Genomic DNA, 22973 nt, shown 5'->3' on the forward strand with positions numbered 1-22973 from the left:
CACTGTACATTTATTAAACATGCATGTATTGCACACACTGTACATTTATTACACATACATGTATTGCACACACTGTACATTTATTACACATACATGTATTGCACACACTGTACATTTATTAAACATGCATGTATTGCACACACTGTACATTTATTACACATACATGTATTGCACACACTGTACATTTATTACACATACATGTATTGCACACACTGTACATTTATTACACATACATGTATTGCACACACTGTACATTTATTACACATACATGTATTGCACACACTGTACATTTATTACACATACATGTATTGCACACACTGTACATTTATTACACATACATGTATTGCACACACTGTACATTTATTACACATACATGTATTGCACACACTGTACATTTATTACACATGCATGTATTGCACAGACTGTACATTTATTACACATGCATGTATTGCACACACTGTACATTTATTACACATGCATGTATTGCACACACTGTACATTTATTACACATACATGTATTGCACACACTGTACATTTATTACACATACATGTATTGCACACACTGTACATTTATTACACATACATGTATTGCACACACTGTACATTTATTACACATACATGTATTGCACACACTGTACATTTATTACACATACATGTATTGCACACACTGTACATTTATTACACATACATGTATTGCACACACTGTACATTTATTACACATACATGTATTGCACACACTGTACATTTATTACACATGCATGTATTGCACACACTGCACATTTATTACACATGCATGTATTGCACACACTGCACATTTATTACACATACATGTATTGCACACACTGCACATTTATTACACATACATGTATTGCACACACTGTACATTTATTACACATACATGTATTGCACACACTGTACATTTATTACACATACATGTATTGCACACACTGTACATTTATTACACATACATGTATTGCACACACTGTACATTTATTACACATACATGTATTGCACACACTGTACATTTATTACACATACATGTATTGCACACACTGTACATTTATTAAACATGCATGTATTGCACACACTGTACATTTATTACACATACATGTATTGCACACACTGTACATTTATTACACATACATGTATTGCACACACTGTACATTTATTACACATACATGTATTGCACACACTGTACATTTATTACACATACATGTATTGCACACACTGTACATTTATTAAACATGCATGTATTGCACACACTGTACATTTATTACACATACATGTATTGCACACACTGTACATTTATTACACATACATGTATTGCACACACTGTACATTTATTACACATACATGTATTGCACACACTGTACATTTATTAAACATGCATGTATTGCACACACTGTACATTTATTACACATACATGTATTGCACACACTGTACATTTATTACACATACATGTATTGCACACACTGTACATTTATTACACATACATGTATTGCACACACTGTACATTTATTAAACATGCATGTATTGCACACACTGTACATTTATTACACATATATGTATTGCACACACTGTACATTTATTACACATACATGTATTGCACACACTGTACATTTATTACACATACATGTATTGCACACACTGTACATTTATTAAACATGCATGTATTGCACACACTGTACATTTATTACACATACATGTATTGCACACACTGTACATTTATTACACATACATGTATTGCACACACTGTACATTTATTACACATACATGCTCTTTTTTGCCAGACTGTAATTTGTTAAGCTGCGCTTATAGCGACAGCGACGTTGCGGCAAAACAAATGCATTGCCGCCGTCGCATGCGCTTATAATAAGTGCGACGCGACGGATTGGTCGCGATCGCTGGAAGTCATCTCTATTTGATTTTCCACCGTCGCGTCGGCGCCGCCGGCACTATAAGTGTAGCCTTACCTGCCACTGGACTTCGTACCAAACTACAGAACAGATTGGCTCAGAGCGTCTCCGTCTCCCCCTTTGACCACTTTCTTGTACAAATTTCTTTTTATGTAAAATAATCATTTTAAAACAGGTGTGCAGAGTGTTTTAAAAATGGCTGCAATGGGGGTTATCTGAAAACCCTCCCCCCCCCCCCCCCCCCCCCACCACCATTGCAGCTTTCTTTCCTCTTCTAAGCCTAAATTAGCACAGCTCCTGTATAAAACATGTATTCAGTTGTTACACAATGTTATTACTGTGTGGTGGCTTGGAGTATTGTCACACTATTGCATCATTTTGCTCACATGATTCTCCAGGGCTTTGCAGATTTCAGTAGACGTGACTCTTCACCCTGCTGTGTTGCTGCCTTTGGGATTATATTGCCTTTCAAAATGGCGGGATAATAATGACGATTTTATCACCCAATCATGGACATGTCACCCACATGTTGTGCAAACTGGCGCCCTGCTGAGGTAATTTTTTGTGGTTCCGTCTTTTTCTGCTCCCTCGCTGCGCGCCGTTTACACGCATTTAGCATATTTGTAATCTCAATCAACATGTTGGTGTCAAAACAGCATTATAAAATTAAACCGCACACAGTGAGCAGAAACGGCTGTCAAAGCCGTCCCTATCTGTGTTTCTTTTTCATTCTCTGTGCAAATATATGCTGCATATATACGTTGGTCGCAGTGCCATTAAAAAGTACGGCTTGTGTACGGAATTCTGGGTAAAATTATTCTGTTCAATAACAACAGCTTGCTCTATGTGAGGGTTTTGAGAACCAAAAGAAGAACATATATGGTTTTGTACAACTACTTGTCGGTAACGGCTACGGAATGAATAAGGTGTGGCTGCCCTGAGATCTGTGTGTCTGTATCGGCGTCTCGGGATCCATGCGAGGGATTCCGGATTCACTATTGTTTTAAATCTACTCCAGAACATTTAAAGTGGCAGTGCCTCCTAAAACCAACGTGTACTAATGGAAGAGACGTTTTAACTGCTAGATCTCGGTGATTGAAGCACCTTTGACTTAAGTCTGATAGCTCTAAAGGGCGTATTGTAGACCTTCCCAAGTGGATCATCTTCACCATTGAAGTCGATGGAGAGTTTCGGCAGAGAACGGCCCATTTGCCTGCCGTGATTAATATAGAACGGGACCCGGAGATATATTTTTTAGTTGCTTATTAAACCATGTGAGCTAGCCCATGGGAGGGTTTTAAGTTTTCCGTCCCCTCTGCGTTGTCACATGTTCCTTTGGCTTCGTCGGTTCTCTGATAAGGACGGGGTGATGATGAGGGCAGAGGAAACACTTTAAGCCATTAAGAGACCCAAAAGAAAAGGAATGCATGCTTAAGTTGCAAAAGGAACAAAAAATGACGACGTCTTTCCTGTAAGCATTTGCTTAAGGAATACAATAGGAATATTAAGTTCTTAATCAAATGTTTTTTTTTTTATACAGTACCTTCTAGTGCAGGGGTGCTCAACTCCAATCCTCAAGCCCCACCCCCTAACAGGACAGGCTTTCAGGATATCCCAGCTTCAGCACAGGTGGTTCTTTCAGAGGCTCAGTCAAAGGCTGAGCCTCTGATTGAACCACCTGTGCTGAATCATGGATGTCCTGAAAACCTATCCTGTTGGGGGGGGGGGGGGGGGGGAGACTTGAGGACTGAACATATAAAAAGAAAAAAAAAGGTAGAAAGTAGTATTTCTGCTTTAAAAAATATATATATATATATATATATTTACGTACGGTGAAAAACATTTAAAGAGGAGCACTGTCTGGTGTTCTGGTTTGGTTTTGCATTTGGTTTATGAATGTAAGATTCTGTCAGGTTTTGATTTCCCTCACCCGTCTCTACTTACAATATCCTGGAGGGGTGAGGGGGGGTGGGGGGGAAACACAGTTTAAACTTGGATGAAAAAAGAGAGCATTTTATTGCCCACATTATAATAACCAAGACTGTTCATCATCGGTGTTACATTGCAAAACAAATACTTCTTCTTCATTGTTTCATAATGAAAATGCAAGTTGAATAAAGTGTCAGAATTGTCAATCTGAGGCATTTTAATAAAACATGGGAGAAAAGGAGAAAACCATTGAATTTCATGCGAGAATTTGTAAATAATACATACGGTATAGGAGAAAGAAAGTATGTAACATTGGAAGGCACAGGAAGGGCACCTGTCAAGACCCTGTGGGTATTTAAAACTCGGAGCTTTCATTCTTTATAACTGTGACACGGCTTCTAAAAGGATATTTTTGCATCTTTGCCATTCTAAGTCCCATGGTCTAAAATACAGTTGACAGTTGTTGACAACATTCACAGAACTGCAGCTGTTATGATGGCAAATCTCTTTTGTTTCTTTTGCCTTTTCCCGTCTCCTAGTTTCACGACAGGGACGTATGGTAGTGTGAGGACTTCTTAAGTAGATTTACATAGAGAGGTAGTCATGATCTGCTGGAAACCTGTTACATAGTAAAGACAAATCACATCACAAAGTAACCCTATTATCCTGGAATATTTCTAATATTACTATAATTATTGGCATAATCAATCAGTTAGCGGGTTTTTTTTTTTTGCCCATTATTTTACAGGCCGGTTTTGACATGGGTATCACTTTTATGTGATGGCGATGGAAGAAGTGAAGGCAGCATGTGAGATAAGTTAAATAAATGGGGTTGCTCCAGGCTAAATCCCCACTGCTCATTTTGGGGCTCTAGAAACAATAATGTTTCCCAGAAATGGTTGTGCCATAATTTAGATGCACAGAAGAAGTACTGTATTACTTACTGGGTTAAGTGGCAAAGCTGCTGTACCAAAAGAGAGACATGAAAGGTCATTTGAGATGCGATCTTTGGTCACATCTACTGGATATATTTATCCATTTCCGTGGGTCACAAAATGTTAACATCAATCAATCTGTGATTGTTATTTCTTTGTATTGTTTGAATTTTGGAAGTGAAACTTCTTTAGTGGCACTGGCACCCTGAAAAATCTCATAGGGAAAAAACCTGAAAACTGGAACAAAAACAAAATAACGGAAGGGACAGACTGCGTATGGGCAGAATCAGCCTGAACCAGTACTACGCATGCGCAGACACGCTAGGCAATGGGCGCACATTCAAAAATCGCCTGAGTGGGAGCACAGTGCCGCTGCCTGTGATCGGCTCCCTGGGGCCTCCGGCCCGGGGTGTGAGTTGCCAGCATGGCAGAGGTATGAGTCCTCGGCCTCCGCACACTCTAACCTCGCTTCTCCTGCAGCTAGAATGTGCGGTAACGCACCAGTCCGAAGCTGCACGAGTACAGGGCCAACATCATGTTCCGAGTGCTTGCTCCGCCATGCTCATCCCGGTCTTGATCACTGGTGGGGGACATGCCAGCCAATGGACGCGCATGTGCAAACCGGCTGCCCAGGAGCACAGTGTCACTGCCTGTCACCGGCTCCCCGGGGCCTCCGGATCAGGGTGTGAGTTGGGAGCAGGCCCACGGTACCGGCACTCACCGGTCACAGCCGCGCAAGTACGGGGCGAAATTCAGGGTGCGGAATGCCTGCTCCGGCATGGTTATCCCATCTGTTTACTGCTGAGGGGAACAGTGTACACACAGACTATAAATATAGACATGCTAATAGTAAGAACAGTAAAATTCTAACATGAGATCATGCCCATTGTTGTGCAATACACACATACACACACTTACACACTGTAAATATTTCAGTACAAATATAAAAACCATTATAAATCAACCATTTACTTGGTTTAAAACCATTTAATATTATATATATATATATATATATATATATATATATATATATAAACACATAACATATGTTGCATCTTTAGTACTTCTGCCGGCTTTCAACTAAATGGTTGATTTATAATGGTGCCTGTGTAAGTGTGTGTCTGTGTGTATTGCACAACAATGGACATGAGCTCATGTTAGAATTTTACTGTTCTTACTATTAGCACGTCTATATTTATAGTCTGTATGTGTGTATGTATATATATTTCCATTTTCTATATATTACTGTAATATAGTAAATGTAATGTTTTAAAAAAAAATGTAAGGGTTGTGTGTGGCAAACACGCGCATTGAAAGTCAAACTTGTCAATGACAGTGTAGTTTGAATTTCAATATTTTAATGTAATTAAACAGTTTTGAGTTTGACAAAACACAGAAGTTTCACTTCTAATGTGCGTACTCGGCACACTCCCCATTTTTTTTGTTTTGTTGCAATATTCAACACTGCCCAGTATTTTTTAGGCCTGTGATAGATCAGTTATCTGGCTTATGAGTGGTAAAACCATAATTTTCCCACTTCAACGACCAGAGCTTTTTTTTTTTTTTTTTTTTTTAAAGGTTTTCTAAGGTGCAGGCAATGTAATGTTCTGGGAGATACAGAAGAGAGGCAGCACACAGCAAAAAACGAAGGGAGTAGGGTCCAAATGATGCCAAAAAAAGATTTAATGGGAAGACATATGCACAGAGGTACAACTCATATGCGTTTCATACAGAAGTACTTTAAAGTAATTCTCTATGAAACGCGTAGGGTGTGTACCTCTGTCCATATGTCTTGCCATTAAATCTTTATTGCATCGTTTGGACCCTGCTCCCTTCGTTTTTTGCAGTGTGCTGCCTCTCTTCTGCATCTCCTGGATTCTGCTTCAGGAAGTGGGTGATCATTAAGAAAACTTTCATTGAGAGACTTTGAGTGCCTATTGTTCCTTATATAAGTGAGACACTCCCAATGAAGCAGGGGGATTGCGCTCACATCACTTACCACTGTTTTCCGGGAATATCTGTCAATTGAATACCTCCATATACATGAACTTACAATCATCCTTTGATACGGTTACATTACCCTTTTCACCCACTGTTCCACTATATACAGTACTGGATTTGATTTCATTGTTACTGGTCCTGTATCAGAGCGCCCTTACCACTACCTGTTTCTAATGTAATAATCTGACTGAACTGTGCACATGTGAAATCAAGACACAGAAATGGTAATTTAAAAATGATAAATCATAGCAGAGTAGCAGCTCTTATTCAGCACGTGTCCAATTCAGAATTGCAGCGCAATTATAACATTTGAAAACCAGAGGTACTTGCCATCGCTGCTACCCAGTGATCTTTGAAGTACTTCCTATGTTTGAAAAATTGGAGGCACTTGACTTACCAATGTATAACTTGTACATCTGCACTGGCCTTTGGTTGCAAAATATTTTGTAGTGGAACTGTCCAGAAGGCTGACTCTGATGACAACGACACGGAGTTTGAATCGGGAACCTGGTTCAGTTCCTGGTGTCGGATCCGTGTGGCCTTGGGCAAGTCACTTTATCTCCCTGTGCCTCAGGCACCAATAATTATAGATGTAAGCTCCACGGGGCAGGGACCGCATGCTGTACTGTAATTGTGAAGCGCTATGAGTCCCATTGGGAGAAACAGACTATTTGAAATAAAGTAGTTATTACATAGGCTCCAGACAGGTTCAGCTGCTGTATGCACTATTTGGTTCTCTCGTTTTGCCTTGTCCTTTTAGTCCCAGGCGGATACCTGCCAAGTTTAAATAACAGCTTTGTAGTTAAAAATGTATTTTTGCAAGGGAGATATTTTTGCAGTTATCATATGAAGCTAATTTTGTTAAAAAGCTCTGCATGTGCCCCAGCTTTCAGAAATCCCTCTCCTGGCTTCCTATCAAATCCTGTATCACACATGCAATTCTACTCCTCACGTTTAAAGCTTTACACTCTTCTGCCCCTACTTACATCTCAGCCCTAATTTCTCGCTCCGCACCATCCCGACTTTGCATTCTGCTCAAGGATGTCTTCTCTCTACCCCCTTTGTATCTAAAGCCCTCTTCCGCCTTAAACCTTTCTCACTGACTGCCCCACACCTCTGGAATGCCCTTCCCCTCAATGCCCGACTAGCACCCTCTCTATCCACCTGTAAGACCAACCTTAAGACACACCTGCTTAAAGAAGCATATGAGTAGCACCGTAGATACTACTAGACACATGATACATAAATCTTGGCCCCCTGCAGACGCACTTACCAATATGCCCTCCTACTGTTTCTGTACGTTCCTGCTGCATACCAATTAGATTGTAAGCTCCTCGGAGCAGGGACTCCTCTTCCTAAATGTTACGTTTGTCTGAAGCACTTATTCCCATGACCTGCTATTTAAATTATATTATTTGTTATTTATATGATAACCACGTGTATTACTACTGTGAAGCGCTATACAAATAAAGACATACAATACAATGCTCCCCCTTGTTGTCAGCGGTCTCACCCATCTAAAAGGAACAATATGACCTTGGAATCATGGCTTTTTTTAACGATGAACTGTAAATATGAAATACATGTTTCTGGGTTTCCAGTTACGAGTCATTTTTACATGATGCACAACACTGCGACACATTTGCAAGGTGTAACATTTCCACAGCTTGCTTCTTCTACTACGTTCTCTAATACGTATAGAAATTCAGACCACAGGGCAGTCCAAACAATCCAGTGCTCCAAAAAAATAAATTATTGTAGAGGTGTGTGACTGGGGATACGCTGTATGTAAGGGTCTCTAAATATTATAATAGACACGCCATGTGTGTCAGCCTGTGAGCAATTGCCAGTAAGAATAATGTATAAGAAGGTAACGAGTAAACAAAGACAGTAAATGAAAGGCTTGTTACCGACTGGCTGCCACATGCAGCACGGTCGCGTCGTAGTAAAATTGCTCACAGGTAGCTGAAGTGGGAAAGATGATTATAAATCTTGTGCAATCACTGGGAGCCGGCGTCTCCTCCAACAGCTCTAATACCTATAATTGCTAAAGAACTTGACAAGAAGGTGAATACATTTCTGCACGAATAAGGAGCATTACATGTAGTTCGTACAAGAAAATAAAAAATTTTCGTCTGTTTGCGGGATTGTGTAGCAGTGTATTTGCCTACTTTAGATCTAATTGTAAATGCTTTAATATACCATTAAATAGTCGCACCAATAGAAAAATAAGTGTGGGTAGCAAAGTTTATTACGGTAGAAGTAATTAGTCTGCTTGGAAATGGATATGGTTTTTATTTCTTTTAACATAAAAATAAAGTACATGACTTTTTATGGGTTGCTGGCACAGTACTTCCTTATCCCAGGTTTGGGTGTACAAGCTGCATAAAATACCAGGATTAAAGTGTAGAGGGAAGAAGGGAAGCTCAAACTCCTGTAATTATCCTGGTCATTGCCAATATGTGTATAGCACCTTGGCATGTTGTATACCAAGTCACCTCCCTCCTGCCCTCACACAATTTCTCGCTGTACACCTGCCCGACTCTGGCGTTCTGCTCAAGGATGTATTCAGTCCAGCCCTTTTGTATCTGAAGCCCTCTCCTACCTAAAACCCCTCTGGCATTGCTCCACATCTCTGGAATGCCCTTCCCCTCAATATCTGGCCGGCATCCTCACTATTCACCTTTAAAGCCGTAAAACATGTGAAATCTTATGGGTTTTTTTCTTTCAATAAATCAGTTCCGTAGTATTAGATAATAGTGGCTTATTTTCTTTCATTTCTTTTTATTCAACTCTAAATGCCATTTTAATTAGTTTTAAAGCATCCTTTCATTTCTATAGTAGGGGTTAGCCCACCTCCCCAGCAGTGCAAGCTTTTTGCAACACTTTCCTGTTTGTGATAATTTGTTGCCAATGTTCCCTGCAGTTTGAGCTGTAACCTGTAACAATTGATAATGTTATCTTCATAACTCAGCAGCTACAATGTATCCTTATATTACTCTGATGCACATACGAGAACACCTGTAAGTTTTCCCCACTAACCACTTAGATTGCAAGCTCTTGGGGGCAGGGACTCCATTTCCTAATGTTACTTTTATGTCTGAAGCGCATATTCCCATTATGTGCTATATTATTGTGTCACGTGTATCACTGCTGTGACGCGCTGTGTATATGGAAGGCGCTATGTAAATAAAGGTATGCATACAATAGTAAGGACTTGTCCTACATTCAGATCACTGTCAGTGAGCAGTGGGATTAATGAGCTCCCAGAACATCACACGTGTTCTAAAAATGGTACCCAGGGCCATGTGCTTGCCAACACGTGTGCCTTTTCTGAAGCGTTGCTAGGGCACTAGCGTGTTTAACACACAAATACCATCATCCTTAAATACTTCTAATGTAGAGAAAGACCGTATGTAATTTACTTTGATAAGCTAAAAGAAGGACACACAATGGCATGTAGTTCCAATAGTGACACTAGGACTGTGCATGGCACTTCTTGTGTTTTCGTCTAAAGGGCATTTCTATGCCTGCAGCTTTCCCATGTTATAATGTTTTCGGAGACTAGAACAGGTGTGGGGAGTCTTCATGAGACGTGTGGATGATTTGAAGTGTTTTTATTGTACTATGTAAGGTTTCCGTTCCCCTTTTTGACAAGAGCAGCAGCATGGTGGCTTTTTGCATGCAGGTTCAGTGGGACACTTCACTGCAAGGGTCAAACAAGGACAATTTATTCCAAGCAGGTACACAAAGGCAACCTGAACTCACGTTTTTATTAGAATACATCACTGTTTTTTTGTTAGAAATGCTGTTTGCCAAACATATAGCTGTATTATTTAAAATATGAATGGATTTTATTCATATTCTGAAATATTCCATACTAAATGTCATATGTTCTCCATAACACAATGAAACAATGTAGACATTACAATAGAAACGAAAAACCAATATATTTTCTCAATTTTGCAACTTGCTTTAATATTAATATTTTATTTGTCCCATCATCTATATTAACACCCTATAAAAACCTGTTTAGTCAGAAAAATAAATATTTATCCGAATTGGTAAATATAGATTTTAAAAATGCACTCCCCCGGTGGCAATGCGAGAACAATAGTTAGTGTTTATTACTTCGCGATTGCAGACTATATCCAGTGAATTGTATACTTTAGAATATGGCAGCATTTGACAAAAAGCCTCATAAATAAACAATGTAATTATTTCCAATGTGTTGTAAAAGATCAGAAAATAGCTTGGCAAAAAAATGACATTACAGTAGTAATCCTTCTAATTGAGTTTTCTTTTTTAATGCTTCTGTGGGTCAGCAGCGCTGTGCGCTGCAGTGCACGGCAGCTTATTTATTATTGTCTGCTAGTATCATCGTTTATCTGTATGGCGCCAACATACGCTGGAGCGCAGTACAATGTGGGAGGGCGGACAATAATATTGTGTGACAAATGAGTAGAGACTGTGTATATGTTCAGACAATAGGAAAGAGGTCCATGCCCCAAAGAGTTTACAATCTAGAAAAGGAGTGTCCAATGCGTGGCCTGCGACGGCATTTGGAATGGACGGCTACTCCCTCCCTCCCCCCCCCCCCCCCACTTTTCTCTCCACCTGATCTCGAAGCTGAGCCCAACATCTGCATCCATCGCGGGACAGGGTTAAATTATTAGAGGAGGATTGAGTGAGACAGGGGGGGAGATTGAGGAGGGGTTGTGAGGGAGAGGGGGGAGAGGTGGATCTTGGGGGGCAGTGGGCCGCAAAAATATGTGTACCCATTTTATGGGAAGCCTGAAAAAAAGGTTGGCCACCCCTGCTCTAGTAGGTCTTTCTAGCAGAAAAGGCTTAACATATAAAACATTTGCAGTTAAAATGCTGTTTCTATGCTTTAACTTTCTGTCGCGGGCATGAAGACTTTCTTTCATGAGAATGTGCAAATCAGGCAAACTTTGTGCAGTAAAAAAACTTGAACAGGTCATGCTCTGAAGGAGAGAGGCATAGGGGAAAGAGGAGGACATGATACTTCACTGAAAGGGAAGTAGGTCTACGGAACAACCTCCCAACAATGACTGTAGAGGTTAATACAACGAAGGAATGATACGACGCTTTGGACAGAGACACAAGTGTATCCTAAATATTGAAAGAAGCTGTTAATTAGATTGGGTGTAAGGGTTTTGCTGCATAGAGTACATAAGGTGGGACAAGTTTATCGCCATTCTCTGGCGTCAAGAATCAGGCAAAATATAGCAATTAGTTTAAATTTGACAGAAACGGGGCAGTTCTAAAAAATCTAAGCAATTTGGAGTTACGTTTTTTTTGCCTAAATTTGAAAACTGATGTAATCTATTTTTGAATATTAAACACTGATACTACACATGGTGGAAAATGTTTTACATGCCTAGTTGCTTTCACCTTTATTGTAAATCCTATATATGCTGCTAGTAGGTTTTGTCTTTAATATTTGATCTTTGGCCATTTGGACTGGAAGATTGTTGTATGTACTCATTTGCCGCCCATGGGGTTCTGCCGGCTTGAAAGGCGTTAATGTCACTCTGACTCTCACGCGGAAGTATGACAAAGTGACGCTGTGTTCTTTTTCGTAATGGTTGATTTTGTGTGTTTATGGGGAGTACATTTGATTTAAACCAAAAACGACAAAGAAAATCTCATCAATCCACTACTATTATAAGCGTGCGTGGAGGGAAGCTCAATATACGCACTCGCAAGAATCCCTTATTTGAGGCTCCAGCTCGTGCAGAACGCTTCCGCTCGGGTGCGGAGACGTGTTTCTCGCTCTCGGCATATTAGTCCCATCCTGCTCGATCTGCACTGGCTTCCAGTGATCTTACGTGTTCGGTTCAAGTTGGCCATTATGGCCTTTAAAAGCTTATCTGCAGTCTCTTTTGACGCCTCGTAGGGATACTGGCGATGATCTCAGGTCTTCAGGGGGTCCCGCCTCTCTGTGCCAAGGGTACTGCACCCTATGCTGGGCGGGCGGGCCTTCTCGCATGTGGCTTCAGGGGTTTGGAACACGCTACCGCCAGAGCTCAGGTGTATATCTACCTTACCACTGTTTCGGGCTCGCTGTAAGAGTTACCTCTTCATTCTGGATTTTCTTGTTTGACAAAATGAATTGTGTATCATTTTAGTTTGTTCTTAAACTGACCGTAAAGTTTTGCGGTGCTCCCTTAAGGGGAGGTGTGCTTTTACTTAAAAAAATATATGATGATTTGAAGATTGAACACAAAGTTTTAAAGGTTGAAGCAGCAATATTTTTTATGTAAAGCACATTTGCAATATAATATCACTGAAAGAAAGAAAAAATCACTTGTGTCACTTTAGTTATTTAATATACATAATGTGTCACTTGATATACAATCTTTATACACTGTTTTGACTTATCATTATACATAGTTTATTTTTGCACAGAGTGTTTGTGCTTCTAAGCTTATTTTGCCATTCTTTTCTTAATGCAGCATTCTGTGAAGAAGGATGCAGGTACGGTGGAACTTGCTTAGCTCCGAACAAATGTCTCTGCCCTTCCGGATTCACCGGAAGCCACTGCGAGAAAGGTAAAATGATAAAGGACTCTTCAACGAGTCACTTTATTTTAATTGGGGATATTCATCACACTCCGTGCTGGGAAGACTGTATCACTGGACTCCTCAGCACCCGCGTGACATTCCCCTGTCCAGAAAGTGAATGTATGACACTATCTTATGAGTCCAATCATTAGCATAGTTACTAAGCAGTAGCAGTCTCGATAATTAGCTTCGTTCCCCACAGTTGGAATCTTATTACTCAAATGATTGTGGCAGTGTGGCCTCCAGTTTGCCTTGGGCATGTTTTAGTCAGAATCTCTTCTTTTGGCTCCCAAGTTGACTGTCACTGGCCACAGTATATGTGTGTATGCCATGTATGTATCTAGCTATTTAAGTAAGCATGTACTGTATATATTTACTAATCATGACCATTCATGCAGAGCTTTATGGACCAAGTATGTGGGACAGAATTCAGGAATGATGCAGAACAGGGATATGATGGTAAAAAAGGGAGATATTGCAATCTAAGTAGTATGTTGGGGGGGTAACTGGGGCTGTAAGTGCTCTGATTTTGTAGAGCAGGAATTGGAAGCAGGCAGGTGCATCTGAAAGTGTTATTGTTTTTAGAAGCTATTACCGTGCTTCATTAAAAAGGTGAGTTTTCGGGTGGGCCATGGTGATGGGGAGAGAATGCGTTTGGCAGATACCGAGGGGAGAGGACACTGTAAATGAGTGAGACAGAGACGAGAGGGCAGAAGGCAATCAAGGACATAGCAGCAGATCAGAGTTGAGAGAGGGGCAGAAGATTGGCGAGTGTTTACAGATAAATAGCTACCACTGAAATAAATGGGAAACAGACATTAGGACATTATAGAGAAGAGAATCTTAAAGCGATTGAGGAGATTCTATGAGCAGGTAGAGAGCAGAGGCAGCATTCCCAGATAGTAAAAGACTGCAGTAGTCAAGAAGGGAGAGAATGAGGGCATGCAGCTTCTAATATAAATGAGCACAGAGTGCTAGAGTTAGAATTATGATTTTTGGACTATGACTACTGTATATTTAGGTCTTAAACCTGAAACAATTCAGTGTTAACATACCTTTATTGAGACCAAGTACTTATCACCCACAGATGCTAAAAGTTATCTTTGATGGCTGGGTAGATTTGTGGAAGCAGGCAATGCACCAATCAATTAAACAAAATGAATTAATCCATACTATAGATTTCCATTACATTTCCGACTGCCTGTTGAACTGTTTACTTTACCGAAATGCACAAATGGGACCTGGCTATCAAAGCAATAATCTTGGTTAAATTAGTTCATTATAGAGTTGATATCTGATTTTCATTATTGTCTTTAAATGAATTCGCTTCTCCCAGTAAAAGATTTAGAGCACGTGGAGCTCTCAGGAAGATGGTCTAATGTTGTCATCCCCTCGACAATTACTGATAGAAAAAAATAAATACTGTTTTGGTTTTCACGGTTATCACACAAGCTGTACTTGTAACTAAAATGTTTAGCAGCAAATGCTGCACTTTCAACCACTTTTCTGCCAGGTGAGAGATAATTTTCTAATGTGACCTGAAGCGCAGGGGGTCCTTCTTGAGCATAGAAACCACTGGACTTCTCTCCAGGAGATCCACAGTTCAGCTGACCACATCTCCATTCTCCCTGCATATTTGGGAAAAGAATATGAACAATTATCAAAGAGAACGTTGCCTGTCACAGAGCCCCTCATATTCAAATAAACAAATGCATCTGTAGACCCATGGTTCTGTATAATACTGCTTTACAACAGCCACAAAAAATGACATTGTAACTAATAAAGAATATGGATATTCAAAAAGCTAATAAAGAAGCAATGTATTAAACATCTGATGCTGGTTAATGAAGGAAAGCTTGGTTAAATGTGATATTCATTACTCCAATCTACTAATTAAAAAAAGACCTTGAGCAATATTGAATCACACATCCCATTTTATGGACAGTTCACACATATATCTCTTCTGGCCTAATTAGACTCTTGTTCGTTTCTACTTCTAAGCAAGTGTTTTCTCTGTACTGTATATGTGGCATTAAAAAGAAGCAAACACAAAATGCACCCAGTACACAAGCGTACAGCCTGGCATCTCACATAGGAGACATTTATGGATTTCTGGACCAAAAATGTTATTCCAATGAAAAATGTTATTCTAAATGACACGAAAGGCTATTGGACAGAATTTTACACTTTGAAATTGTATTCCTGAGGTATACAAACTAGCAAAACTCTCTCTCTCTCTCCTCTCTCTCTCTCTCTCTCTCGCTCTCGCTCTCGCTCTCGCTCTCGCTCTCTTTCTCTTTCTCTCTCTTTTTCTCTCTTTTTGACCAGTTTGGGAAGTGTGTAGGAGTTGCACTAATCATGAGGTTAATTTAAGTTCTGTGTCTGTGTGACACAATTGGTTTCCTTTTTTCTGTTCCAAAGAATCTATCATGGTTTTTAGTGGTGTATCGCTCTCTGGTAGTATGTATGAAACTTGGCTTCTCACATGACAACTGATGTTGTCTAGTAAGTGAATTGGCAGCATGCTTGTTATATATACTAAATATATACACATTGCAAAAACCAGTACATAAAAAAAATGGGTGCCTTCAACTACAAAAACACCCTCGCCATGATGAGAGACTAAACATATAAGAACAAGAGTAGAGCACACCATCAAATATATATATATATATGCCCCCTTCTCATGCAAGACTAGTTCAAAACAATGGGCACTTCTACCGCTGGTGTGTCCTGTATATCCCACTAAAATGCACCAGCGTGAGTAATGTCTGCTACTAGGCTTCAAAAGGCGTTTCCGTGCAATACTGCCCGATCGTTACTAATAATGAATAACCCCACTCAGACTTTCACGGGGTCTCCAAGGCCTTATAGAATGCAGACCAGCTCTCCCTATTTACAAGGGTGATCATTTGTACCTCTTTTTCCACCTTACCCATGAAAAATGTTCCCTCAACCTAATGCACGTCATTGGAACATGAAGAGATCCCCTGCATTTTCCTATGAGATCTACCATAGAAAATTTAGAGATCAGCCTATATACTGTATGTAGGCACCGCAATCAAAACTCTGCAGGGGGTACACCTCAAACTTTCTGAAAGTTGCCAGGGCATTCGAAAAAATGCTTTTTGGAGCACTTCTTATTCGTAATACAAATCCACACGTATGGCCTGCAGTCATAGCTGCCAAGGTCTGAGGTTCCAAATGAGTGAGTTTTTAGAGTTCTGAACTAGAAAATGACATTAATGGAAAAATCCTTACTTCAAAGAGAGAGACACTATTGAAGTTTATGAGACCAGTGGTGCTACAAATTAATGAGTCTAAAAATTAGCAAGAGTTCACACGCCTGCCAAGTCTGGGAAATGTTGTCAACCTTGTAGACTTGTCCTATGTTACAAAATCTATGAAACATATCCGCATATTGATATGAAAAGAATATTGCACTTCACTTCTATTTGTGAAGTCAGCATTTTTGTTCCGTGCGCCTTTAAAATAGAACATTTCCTGGAAAATACTGTATGTGTACTTAGGAGAAACTATGTAAGCCCGTAATTATTTATTGCCCACGTTCTGCATTTAAGAACGCCATTCAAAGTGAGGAATACTATCTGTTCTAAATATTTGATAACACTAGTCAACTCCCCCTAGGCTAAACTCTCTATGACCCAAATCAAATCGTAGCAAAGTGATCGTAACAAAAATGAGCTCACAATTAAAAGGAGCGTGGAACGGCAAAAAGTATTATTCCATGTGTGAAATGTTAGTAATTTACTCCTCGCAGACAAAATAAGCAAAGTTATTATATTGTGTTTAGTGGCACATTTTTGACGCTGCAGTGATGGAATTTATGTTTATAATTTTACCCACATTAGAACTACAGTGAATTTTGTGGCCCGGGAAGAAAATAAAAAAGCACGGAGCATGCCGAGCGTTTGCCATTTCTGGGTGGCCTTTTCAATTTTACAATCGAATCAAGCTTTTATTAAAAATGAAATCATCGCACTTGATGTAATGGATTTTTTTTTTAAGCAGCAGTCTTGCAAAGACAAACTAAACAGATTTCTGAACAAAACGACAGTACCAAATTGTCCATAAGGCATGCTGGGGTAAAGTCAATAGATCAAAAGGACTGTGCACACAAAAATAGCATTATAGTTCCTTTGACTTCTTTGCTGCAAGAAAGGGCCATAGTTCATTGCTTTTTGCGAGTTAAGTGGGACTGCATCTTTAATCACATTCAGCCTTTACAGCTAGAAAATATTTCAAATTAAACAAAAATCACTGCAGAAAACACAAACGCTTGCTAAAAAGTTGAATCATCAAAAAGCCCATTTTGTATTATTTTTTTATAAAAACATTATTAAAGCGGCTTTAACAAATTTCAAGTCAGATTATGCAGCTCCATCAATGTGCTTTTCCCCCCTTGATGACCCTGGGTAAAAGGTACCACAGGGTATATATCACATTTATAAAAGATGACACTGTGAAGACTAAGCATTTAGACAGCTTAAATTGTGAAGTATTCACACTATCAGGTAGCTCCAGGGAGACACTGAATTCTCCGTTTTGATTAAAGGTTTCGTCCTTGCGTGCCTTTAAGCACTAAGGCGCCCTTCATGGCTTGTCAGAGCTATTAACAAAGATTAAATAACTAAAGGAATATTATTCTGTTCTTAATCAGCAACACTAATACCCTTATGATGCAGACCTACTGGTTGTTGAATTTGTTTTAAGACACTTCTGCTTAGTCACTGATACATTTTTGTTGACGAACCCTTTTCTTTACATGTATAGCATCACAGGTACTTATAATAGACAAGGGCAATGCTCTGAGGATTGAAGGGGTGATGATTGAAGATGATGTTTTTAGTACACCATGGGGGTTTTTTTTTCAGCTGCATTATCAGATCTGACAAATGTATTAACCTCATTAGAGAGGCCTGATCCTCAACTTTGCGTTGGGACGCTGAATGCAGATGATAAACCAGGTACAAGGTTATGGAAGGTAGATGGGGGACAAAGTCCTCAGAGCACACAGCCTGAGTTCAGCCTGTTCCATCTCTGTGCCAGTTCTTTGCTGAACCTTTCTTTGTCCTGTTGCTCTGTGTACAGGCCGTTGGACTATAATAGAGATTTATTGGTACCATTCGGCTGCATCGTTTCCCTAGAGAAAGGAAAACGCAAATGGCAAAATGATTACATTTTTGTAAATGGTAATATACTGTTTTATGATCAGAAATTAAAATGTAAATTTCTTTTTCATTTGGCAGCCTTTGTGTGTTAAATTCCTTAACTTCCGAACCAAGATGCTTTTTTTTTTATAGCTGACAGAACAGTGCAATTCTTTTATTTTTGTTTTGCTTCAAAATATATATATTTTTTTTCATAACTGTTTTGCTCCAGTAATCACTCTGGAAAAATGGTATTGGTCATAATTCGGGGAATATCAGCCGCATTCACACTCTTGCTGGCGGAAATCTGAATTGTCTTTTGTGTATTCCTTTCTGCTTTTCCACAACCTGGATTTGAGTCCTGACAGCTGGTTGGGGAACATTCTTCCTTGTTAAAGTAAATAATGTCCAACATTTTATGAGCAGAAATATGAGTCAATAATTATTTGGCTGACGAAAGGCTTGCCATGGAATAACACTGTTATGCTGTGGGTATCGCCAGAGAGAGGCAAAGTCATAACAGGTCTTTGGATGTTGCTCACATCAATGATACTTTTGAGCTTTTAGCGCCATGTCCCAGAGTCTCCCATGCTTCAGAGGCAGGCAGATTAATGTCACGCCGTGGCTGCTTAGAGAGTACAGTCTTTCATACTCATCTGTAAAAGTTGGAAAGTATTTTGCTTATGATGTAGCATTGCAGTGATTTTTGCAGCAATTAGAGATCCTTAAAGGGACCATCCTTCACAGGACCAAAGTTAACTAATTCCAGTGACATGTTTCAGGGTGATCATCTGGATAAGTGAGACCCTCTTGAATATTATTTTTTATTTTTTTTAGACAAATCCGACACTTATACAGTAGGTATTGTTAGTGCATTTGTTAAAGTAAATAACAATACCACTTGTGAGCACATTCACATGTCTCAGACAGGTCTGCAACTCTTTGCTTGAAGTGAAGAGATCCTCCTTGGTGCTGGGCTTCCGGTTTTGTGCACAGTGTTATGTGAACATGGGAAGAAAATATAAAAGAATCTCTCAATTTGTATTCTTAGTCTTAAGAAATTTGTGACACCTTTCTGTGAATAAATATTTATAATAACAATATCTGTGTCTATTTAATACAGTAGGGCCCCGCACATACGGCGGGTTCCGTTCCAGGGTGCCGCCGGAAAGCGAAAATTGCTGAAAAGCAGAACATAGCATTTGCTATGTCCACCGTTGATTTTACGTGTCTCCTACCCCTTCTGCGCATGCACAGACTTGGCTGTCCCCCTTCTGCGCATGCGTGAACTTGCCTGCCCTCCCGTTCTGCGCATGCGCAAACTCGGGCACTCCCCCTTTTGCCCATGCGTGAACCCGGCCATCCCCTTTTTGTGCATGCGCGGACATGGCGGCCCCTTTTTCGGTACCGCCATATTGGCGGATCGCCGAGAAGCGGGGCCCTACTCTACCATCACCCTTGTGTTAATAATAGTGTTTATTTAAGAGATGTCTAGGTTGGTCTAACAATGCTTGGTCTTATGTTAGTATCAATTATATCATCCCTGTGAGGAATATATACTGGAAAATATTGTTACCGCCAAAATTCATATTAAATTGACACTCATTATAAATATTTAGAACACAAATGTTCCCAGCACTCAGAAGAATGAATGAACTAGTGAGAGGTTCAGCCAAAATCAAATTTACTTGTACACGTATGATGCACACAATAGGTCAAACAAAGACCAGGAGAGAACGTATATGCTGGGACAGGGACAAGGACAGGGAAAGGGAAGGGGAGGGAGAGGGGGAGGAAAACACGGGGAATAAAAAAGTGCAGGGCAGGGGGGGGCAACGTCACATTTCGGGGTACAGACCCCTTCTTCTGGCCCGTTCCCATGTAGACCACAGTCACCTGGTACTTCCCCCAACCCTGTAACAGAGTCCCTGAGGAACACAGTGACAGAATGACACTGAATCTCAAGGCTGAATATAAACAGGCTGTGTAGCACATGCCACAGAAGAGTCCCAGAGATACACAATACTGGATTAATGCTGGGTCTCAAGGCTAAATAAAGGAAAACTGTGGAACACAGATCTCACACAAAGGAGCTTGTAGACACAGTGAGAGCTATGTCATGGCACGGGAGTATAACTGGCAAAGTATGATGCTAACGGGTTAATGACCCACTTATGCAGACTTGAATCCAGCATGCACAGGAAATGTCCAAAGGCAAATAGAGCTGGAACAGTAAATTCCTCAGTGTGCAGACAGCCCAGCTGAAAGATGTTACAAATTTATTAACGCTAAGAATATAAGTTGAGAAAGTTACTTTTATATTTTCTTCACATGCTCACATAACACTGTGCACAAAACCGGAAGCCCCGCGCCAAGGAGGATCTCTTCACTTCAACTATTTGAGAAGGATTTGTGGAACATCCTAAGGCCGCCCAGGCTGCAGGACTCTGGGCGTTTAAAAGGTTTTACGACAATTCACGAACACTGTTTGTCACACATCATTTTTGATCACGATCTGGCGCTAAAGTTGTGCTGTTCTTCTATAGGTCTGCAACTCTGCTTTTCACCATTATCTCTTGGCATACTGTGCTTCCACTGCAGCTAGGAATCCTGGGATATGACATGCAAATGAGCCCAGACCTTTTGCTTCATGTCCATTTTAACATGGACCCCTATAATCTTATGTCTGCCGCATTACATAGCTTTTCAGCACTGCCTAGGTTGAACGTGTGGCCAATCACCAGGAGGCTCTGAAGTTAAACTACAAGTCCCATGAGCCTCAGCAGAGCCACCTGACACCAGGGAACGGATAGGAGTGCAGGGATTGCTGGAGGCAGGAAAGGGAAGAGTGGGGGAGAGACCACGCTAGCCAGAGGGCACCGGAGGAGCAAGGGGAGAGGTTGTGTGTGTGCAGGGGGTCAGTGACCCACCTGCGTAGGCCAGATTTCCCCTCCGGCCCAGTGCAGACCCTGAGTCACCATTAGCTTGTGGTGCTGCAGGGAACGCCCTATAGAGAGAGATACATATTCCCTTACTGTAGTAGCAGATAGGGACACAGTGTTCGCGGAGCTGCGGCGTGTGAACAGCGGTTTGGGCTCAAGCTGCGGGACATCACCAACTCGTGAGAGACTACGCTGGATCGGCGGATCCTTTTCGAAGTCTGTTGCCGGCTGCAGGAGTAGCCGGAAGGTATTTAATAAGTGCACCAACACCGGTACCAATAGGCGCTGATCCCGCCTTGGGGGAGGACTCTTTGGGGACACTGGGTTGAGCGACCAAGGGACTAAGCATATATTGGACACGGTGTGGGGTGCACGCGGTGGTGGGAAGTGACATTACTCTATAGGAGAGTGGCCGAGCCACAGGTGTATATTACTGCATGTCAGCCATTCATATACGGTCTTATATATCTGTTATCCTTAATAGGTATACGCTAAGGTTATGCAATTACGTATTAGTAAATGGTTACAAAGTTGAAGTGTGTTATCATTATTCTTACTTAGGGGAATCTCACTTATTGAGGATCCTGGGTAAGTGGAGGCGCTGCCAAGACCCTAATATTACACCAGGCTCCCAGCTAGCAGAGGCTCAGATCTCGCTGAGCCAGTAGGTACATGCAGCACTAATAGTTGCTCTAGATCAGCAGGAAACAGGGCTACGCTTATATACCTCCTAATAGTCACCGATATTACACATGGAGAGATACCTGGGAAATAAGCTACTTTGGATATTTAAATGTAAATATATATAGGCCCTCTACTAAATAGGTCTTTCTATGGAGCAGTGTTTTTCAACCAGAGTTCCTAAGAACCCTTTGCTTCCCTGGGCTTCCCCTAAAAGGTTCCATGTAGTTCTCAGGTCATTTGAAAATGTTATCTCTATTAGAGAGGGTTGGGGTTCCTTACAATACATCTGATCTCAGACGCGCTATTAGAGAGGGTTGGGGTTCCTTACAATACATCTGATCTCAGACGCGCTATTAGAGAGGGTTGGGATTCCCTAGAATTTCACAATACTGTATAATTATTGGATTCCTTAACCAAAAAGTTGTAAACCACTGCTCTGGAGTCTTCTTGTGGTACCTGAGCTGTGGGAAGTTGGCAAGTGTTCATCTTACTCCTGTGCCACCAGCCACAATGTCAATTGCCTCTAGTTGGAATGTCTACCTATATACTGCTACTTCATTTGTGCTTTTACCTTGAAGTGGCCAAGTAGGTTACACTGCTACGCAAATGCCTGTTAATCAAATACAATAAAACTGAGAGCAAAGGGAAGATGGATTGGCAAAGGGGCTGATTTAAAACTCATTCCCAGAGCGGTATCAATCAGGGGAAGTGCTCCATGCTTCACAGACAATAAAAGAAGCTGTGAGCACCGCCATTCTACCAATGCCAATGCTTTCTCCTGATGTATTTTTGTTCCAAAAGTGAATTA

At 40.6% G+C, this 22973-nt stretch overlaps 1 protein-coding gene across 6 annotated transcripts in view; it reads left to right on the forward strand.

Annotated features, from left to right (window-relative positions):
* Positions 1-22973, forward strand: part of NELL1 (neural EGFL like 1) — a 515249-nt gene that overhangs the window by 400844 nt on the left and 91432 nt on the right. For all 6 annotated transcript variants that reach the window (XM_075567201.1, XM_075567205.1, XM_075567202.1 and 3 more), the window contains one exon: positions 13261-13356. In XM_075567201.1, coding sequence (XP_075423316.1) covers positions 13261-13356 — 96 coding nt within the window. The remainder of the gene's footprint in view (positions 1-13260; positions 13357-22973) is intronic.

This window comes from Ascaphus truei, chromosome 12, assembly GCF_040206685.1.
Source record: "Ascaphus truei isolate aAscTru1 chromosome 12, aAscTru1.hap1, whole genome shotgun sequence".
NCBI lineage: Eukaryota > Metazoa > Chordata > Amphibia > Anura > Ascaphidae > Ascaphus > Ascaphus truei.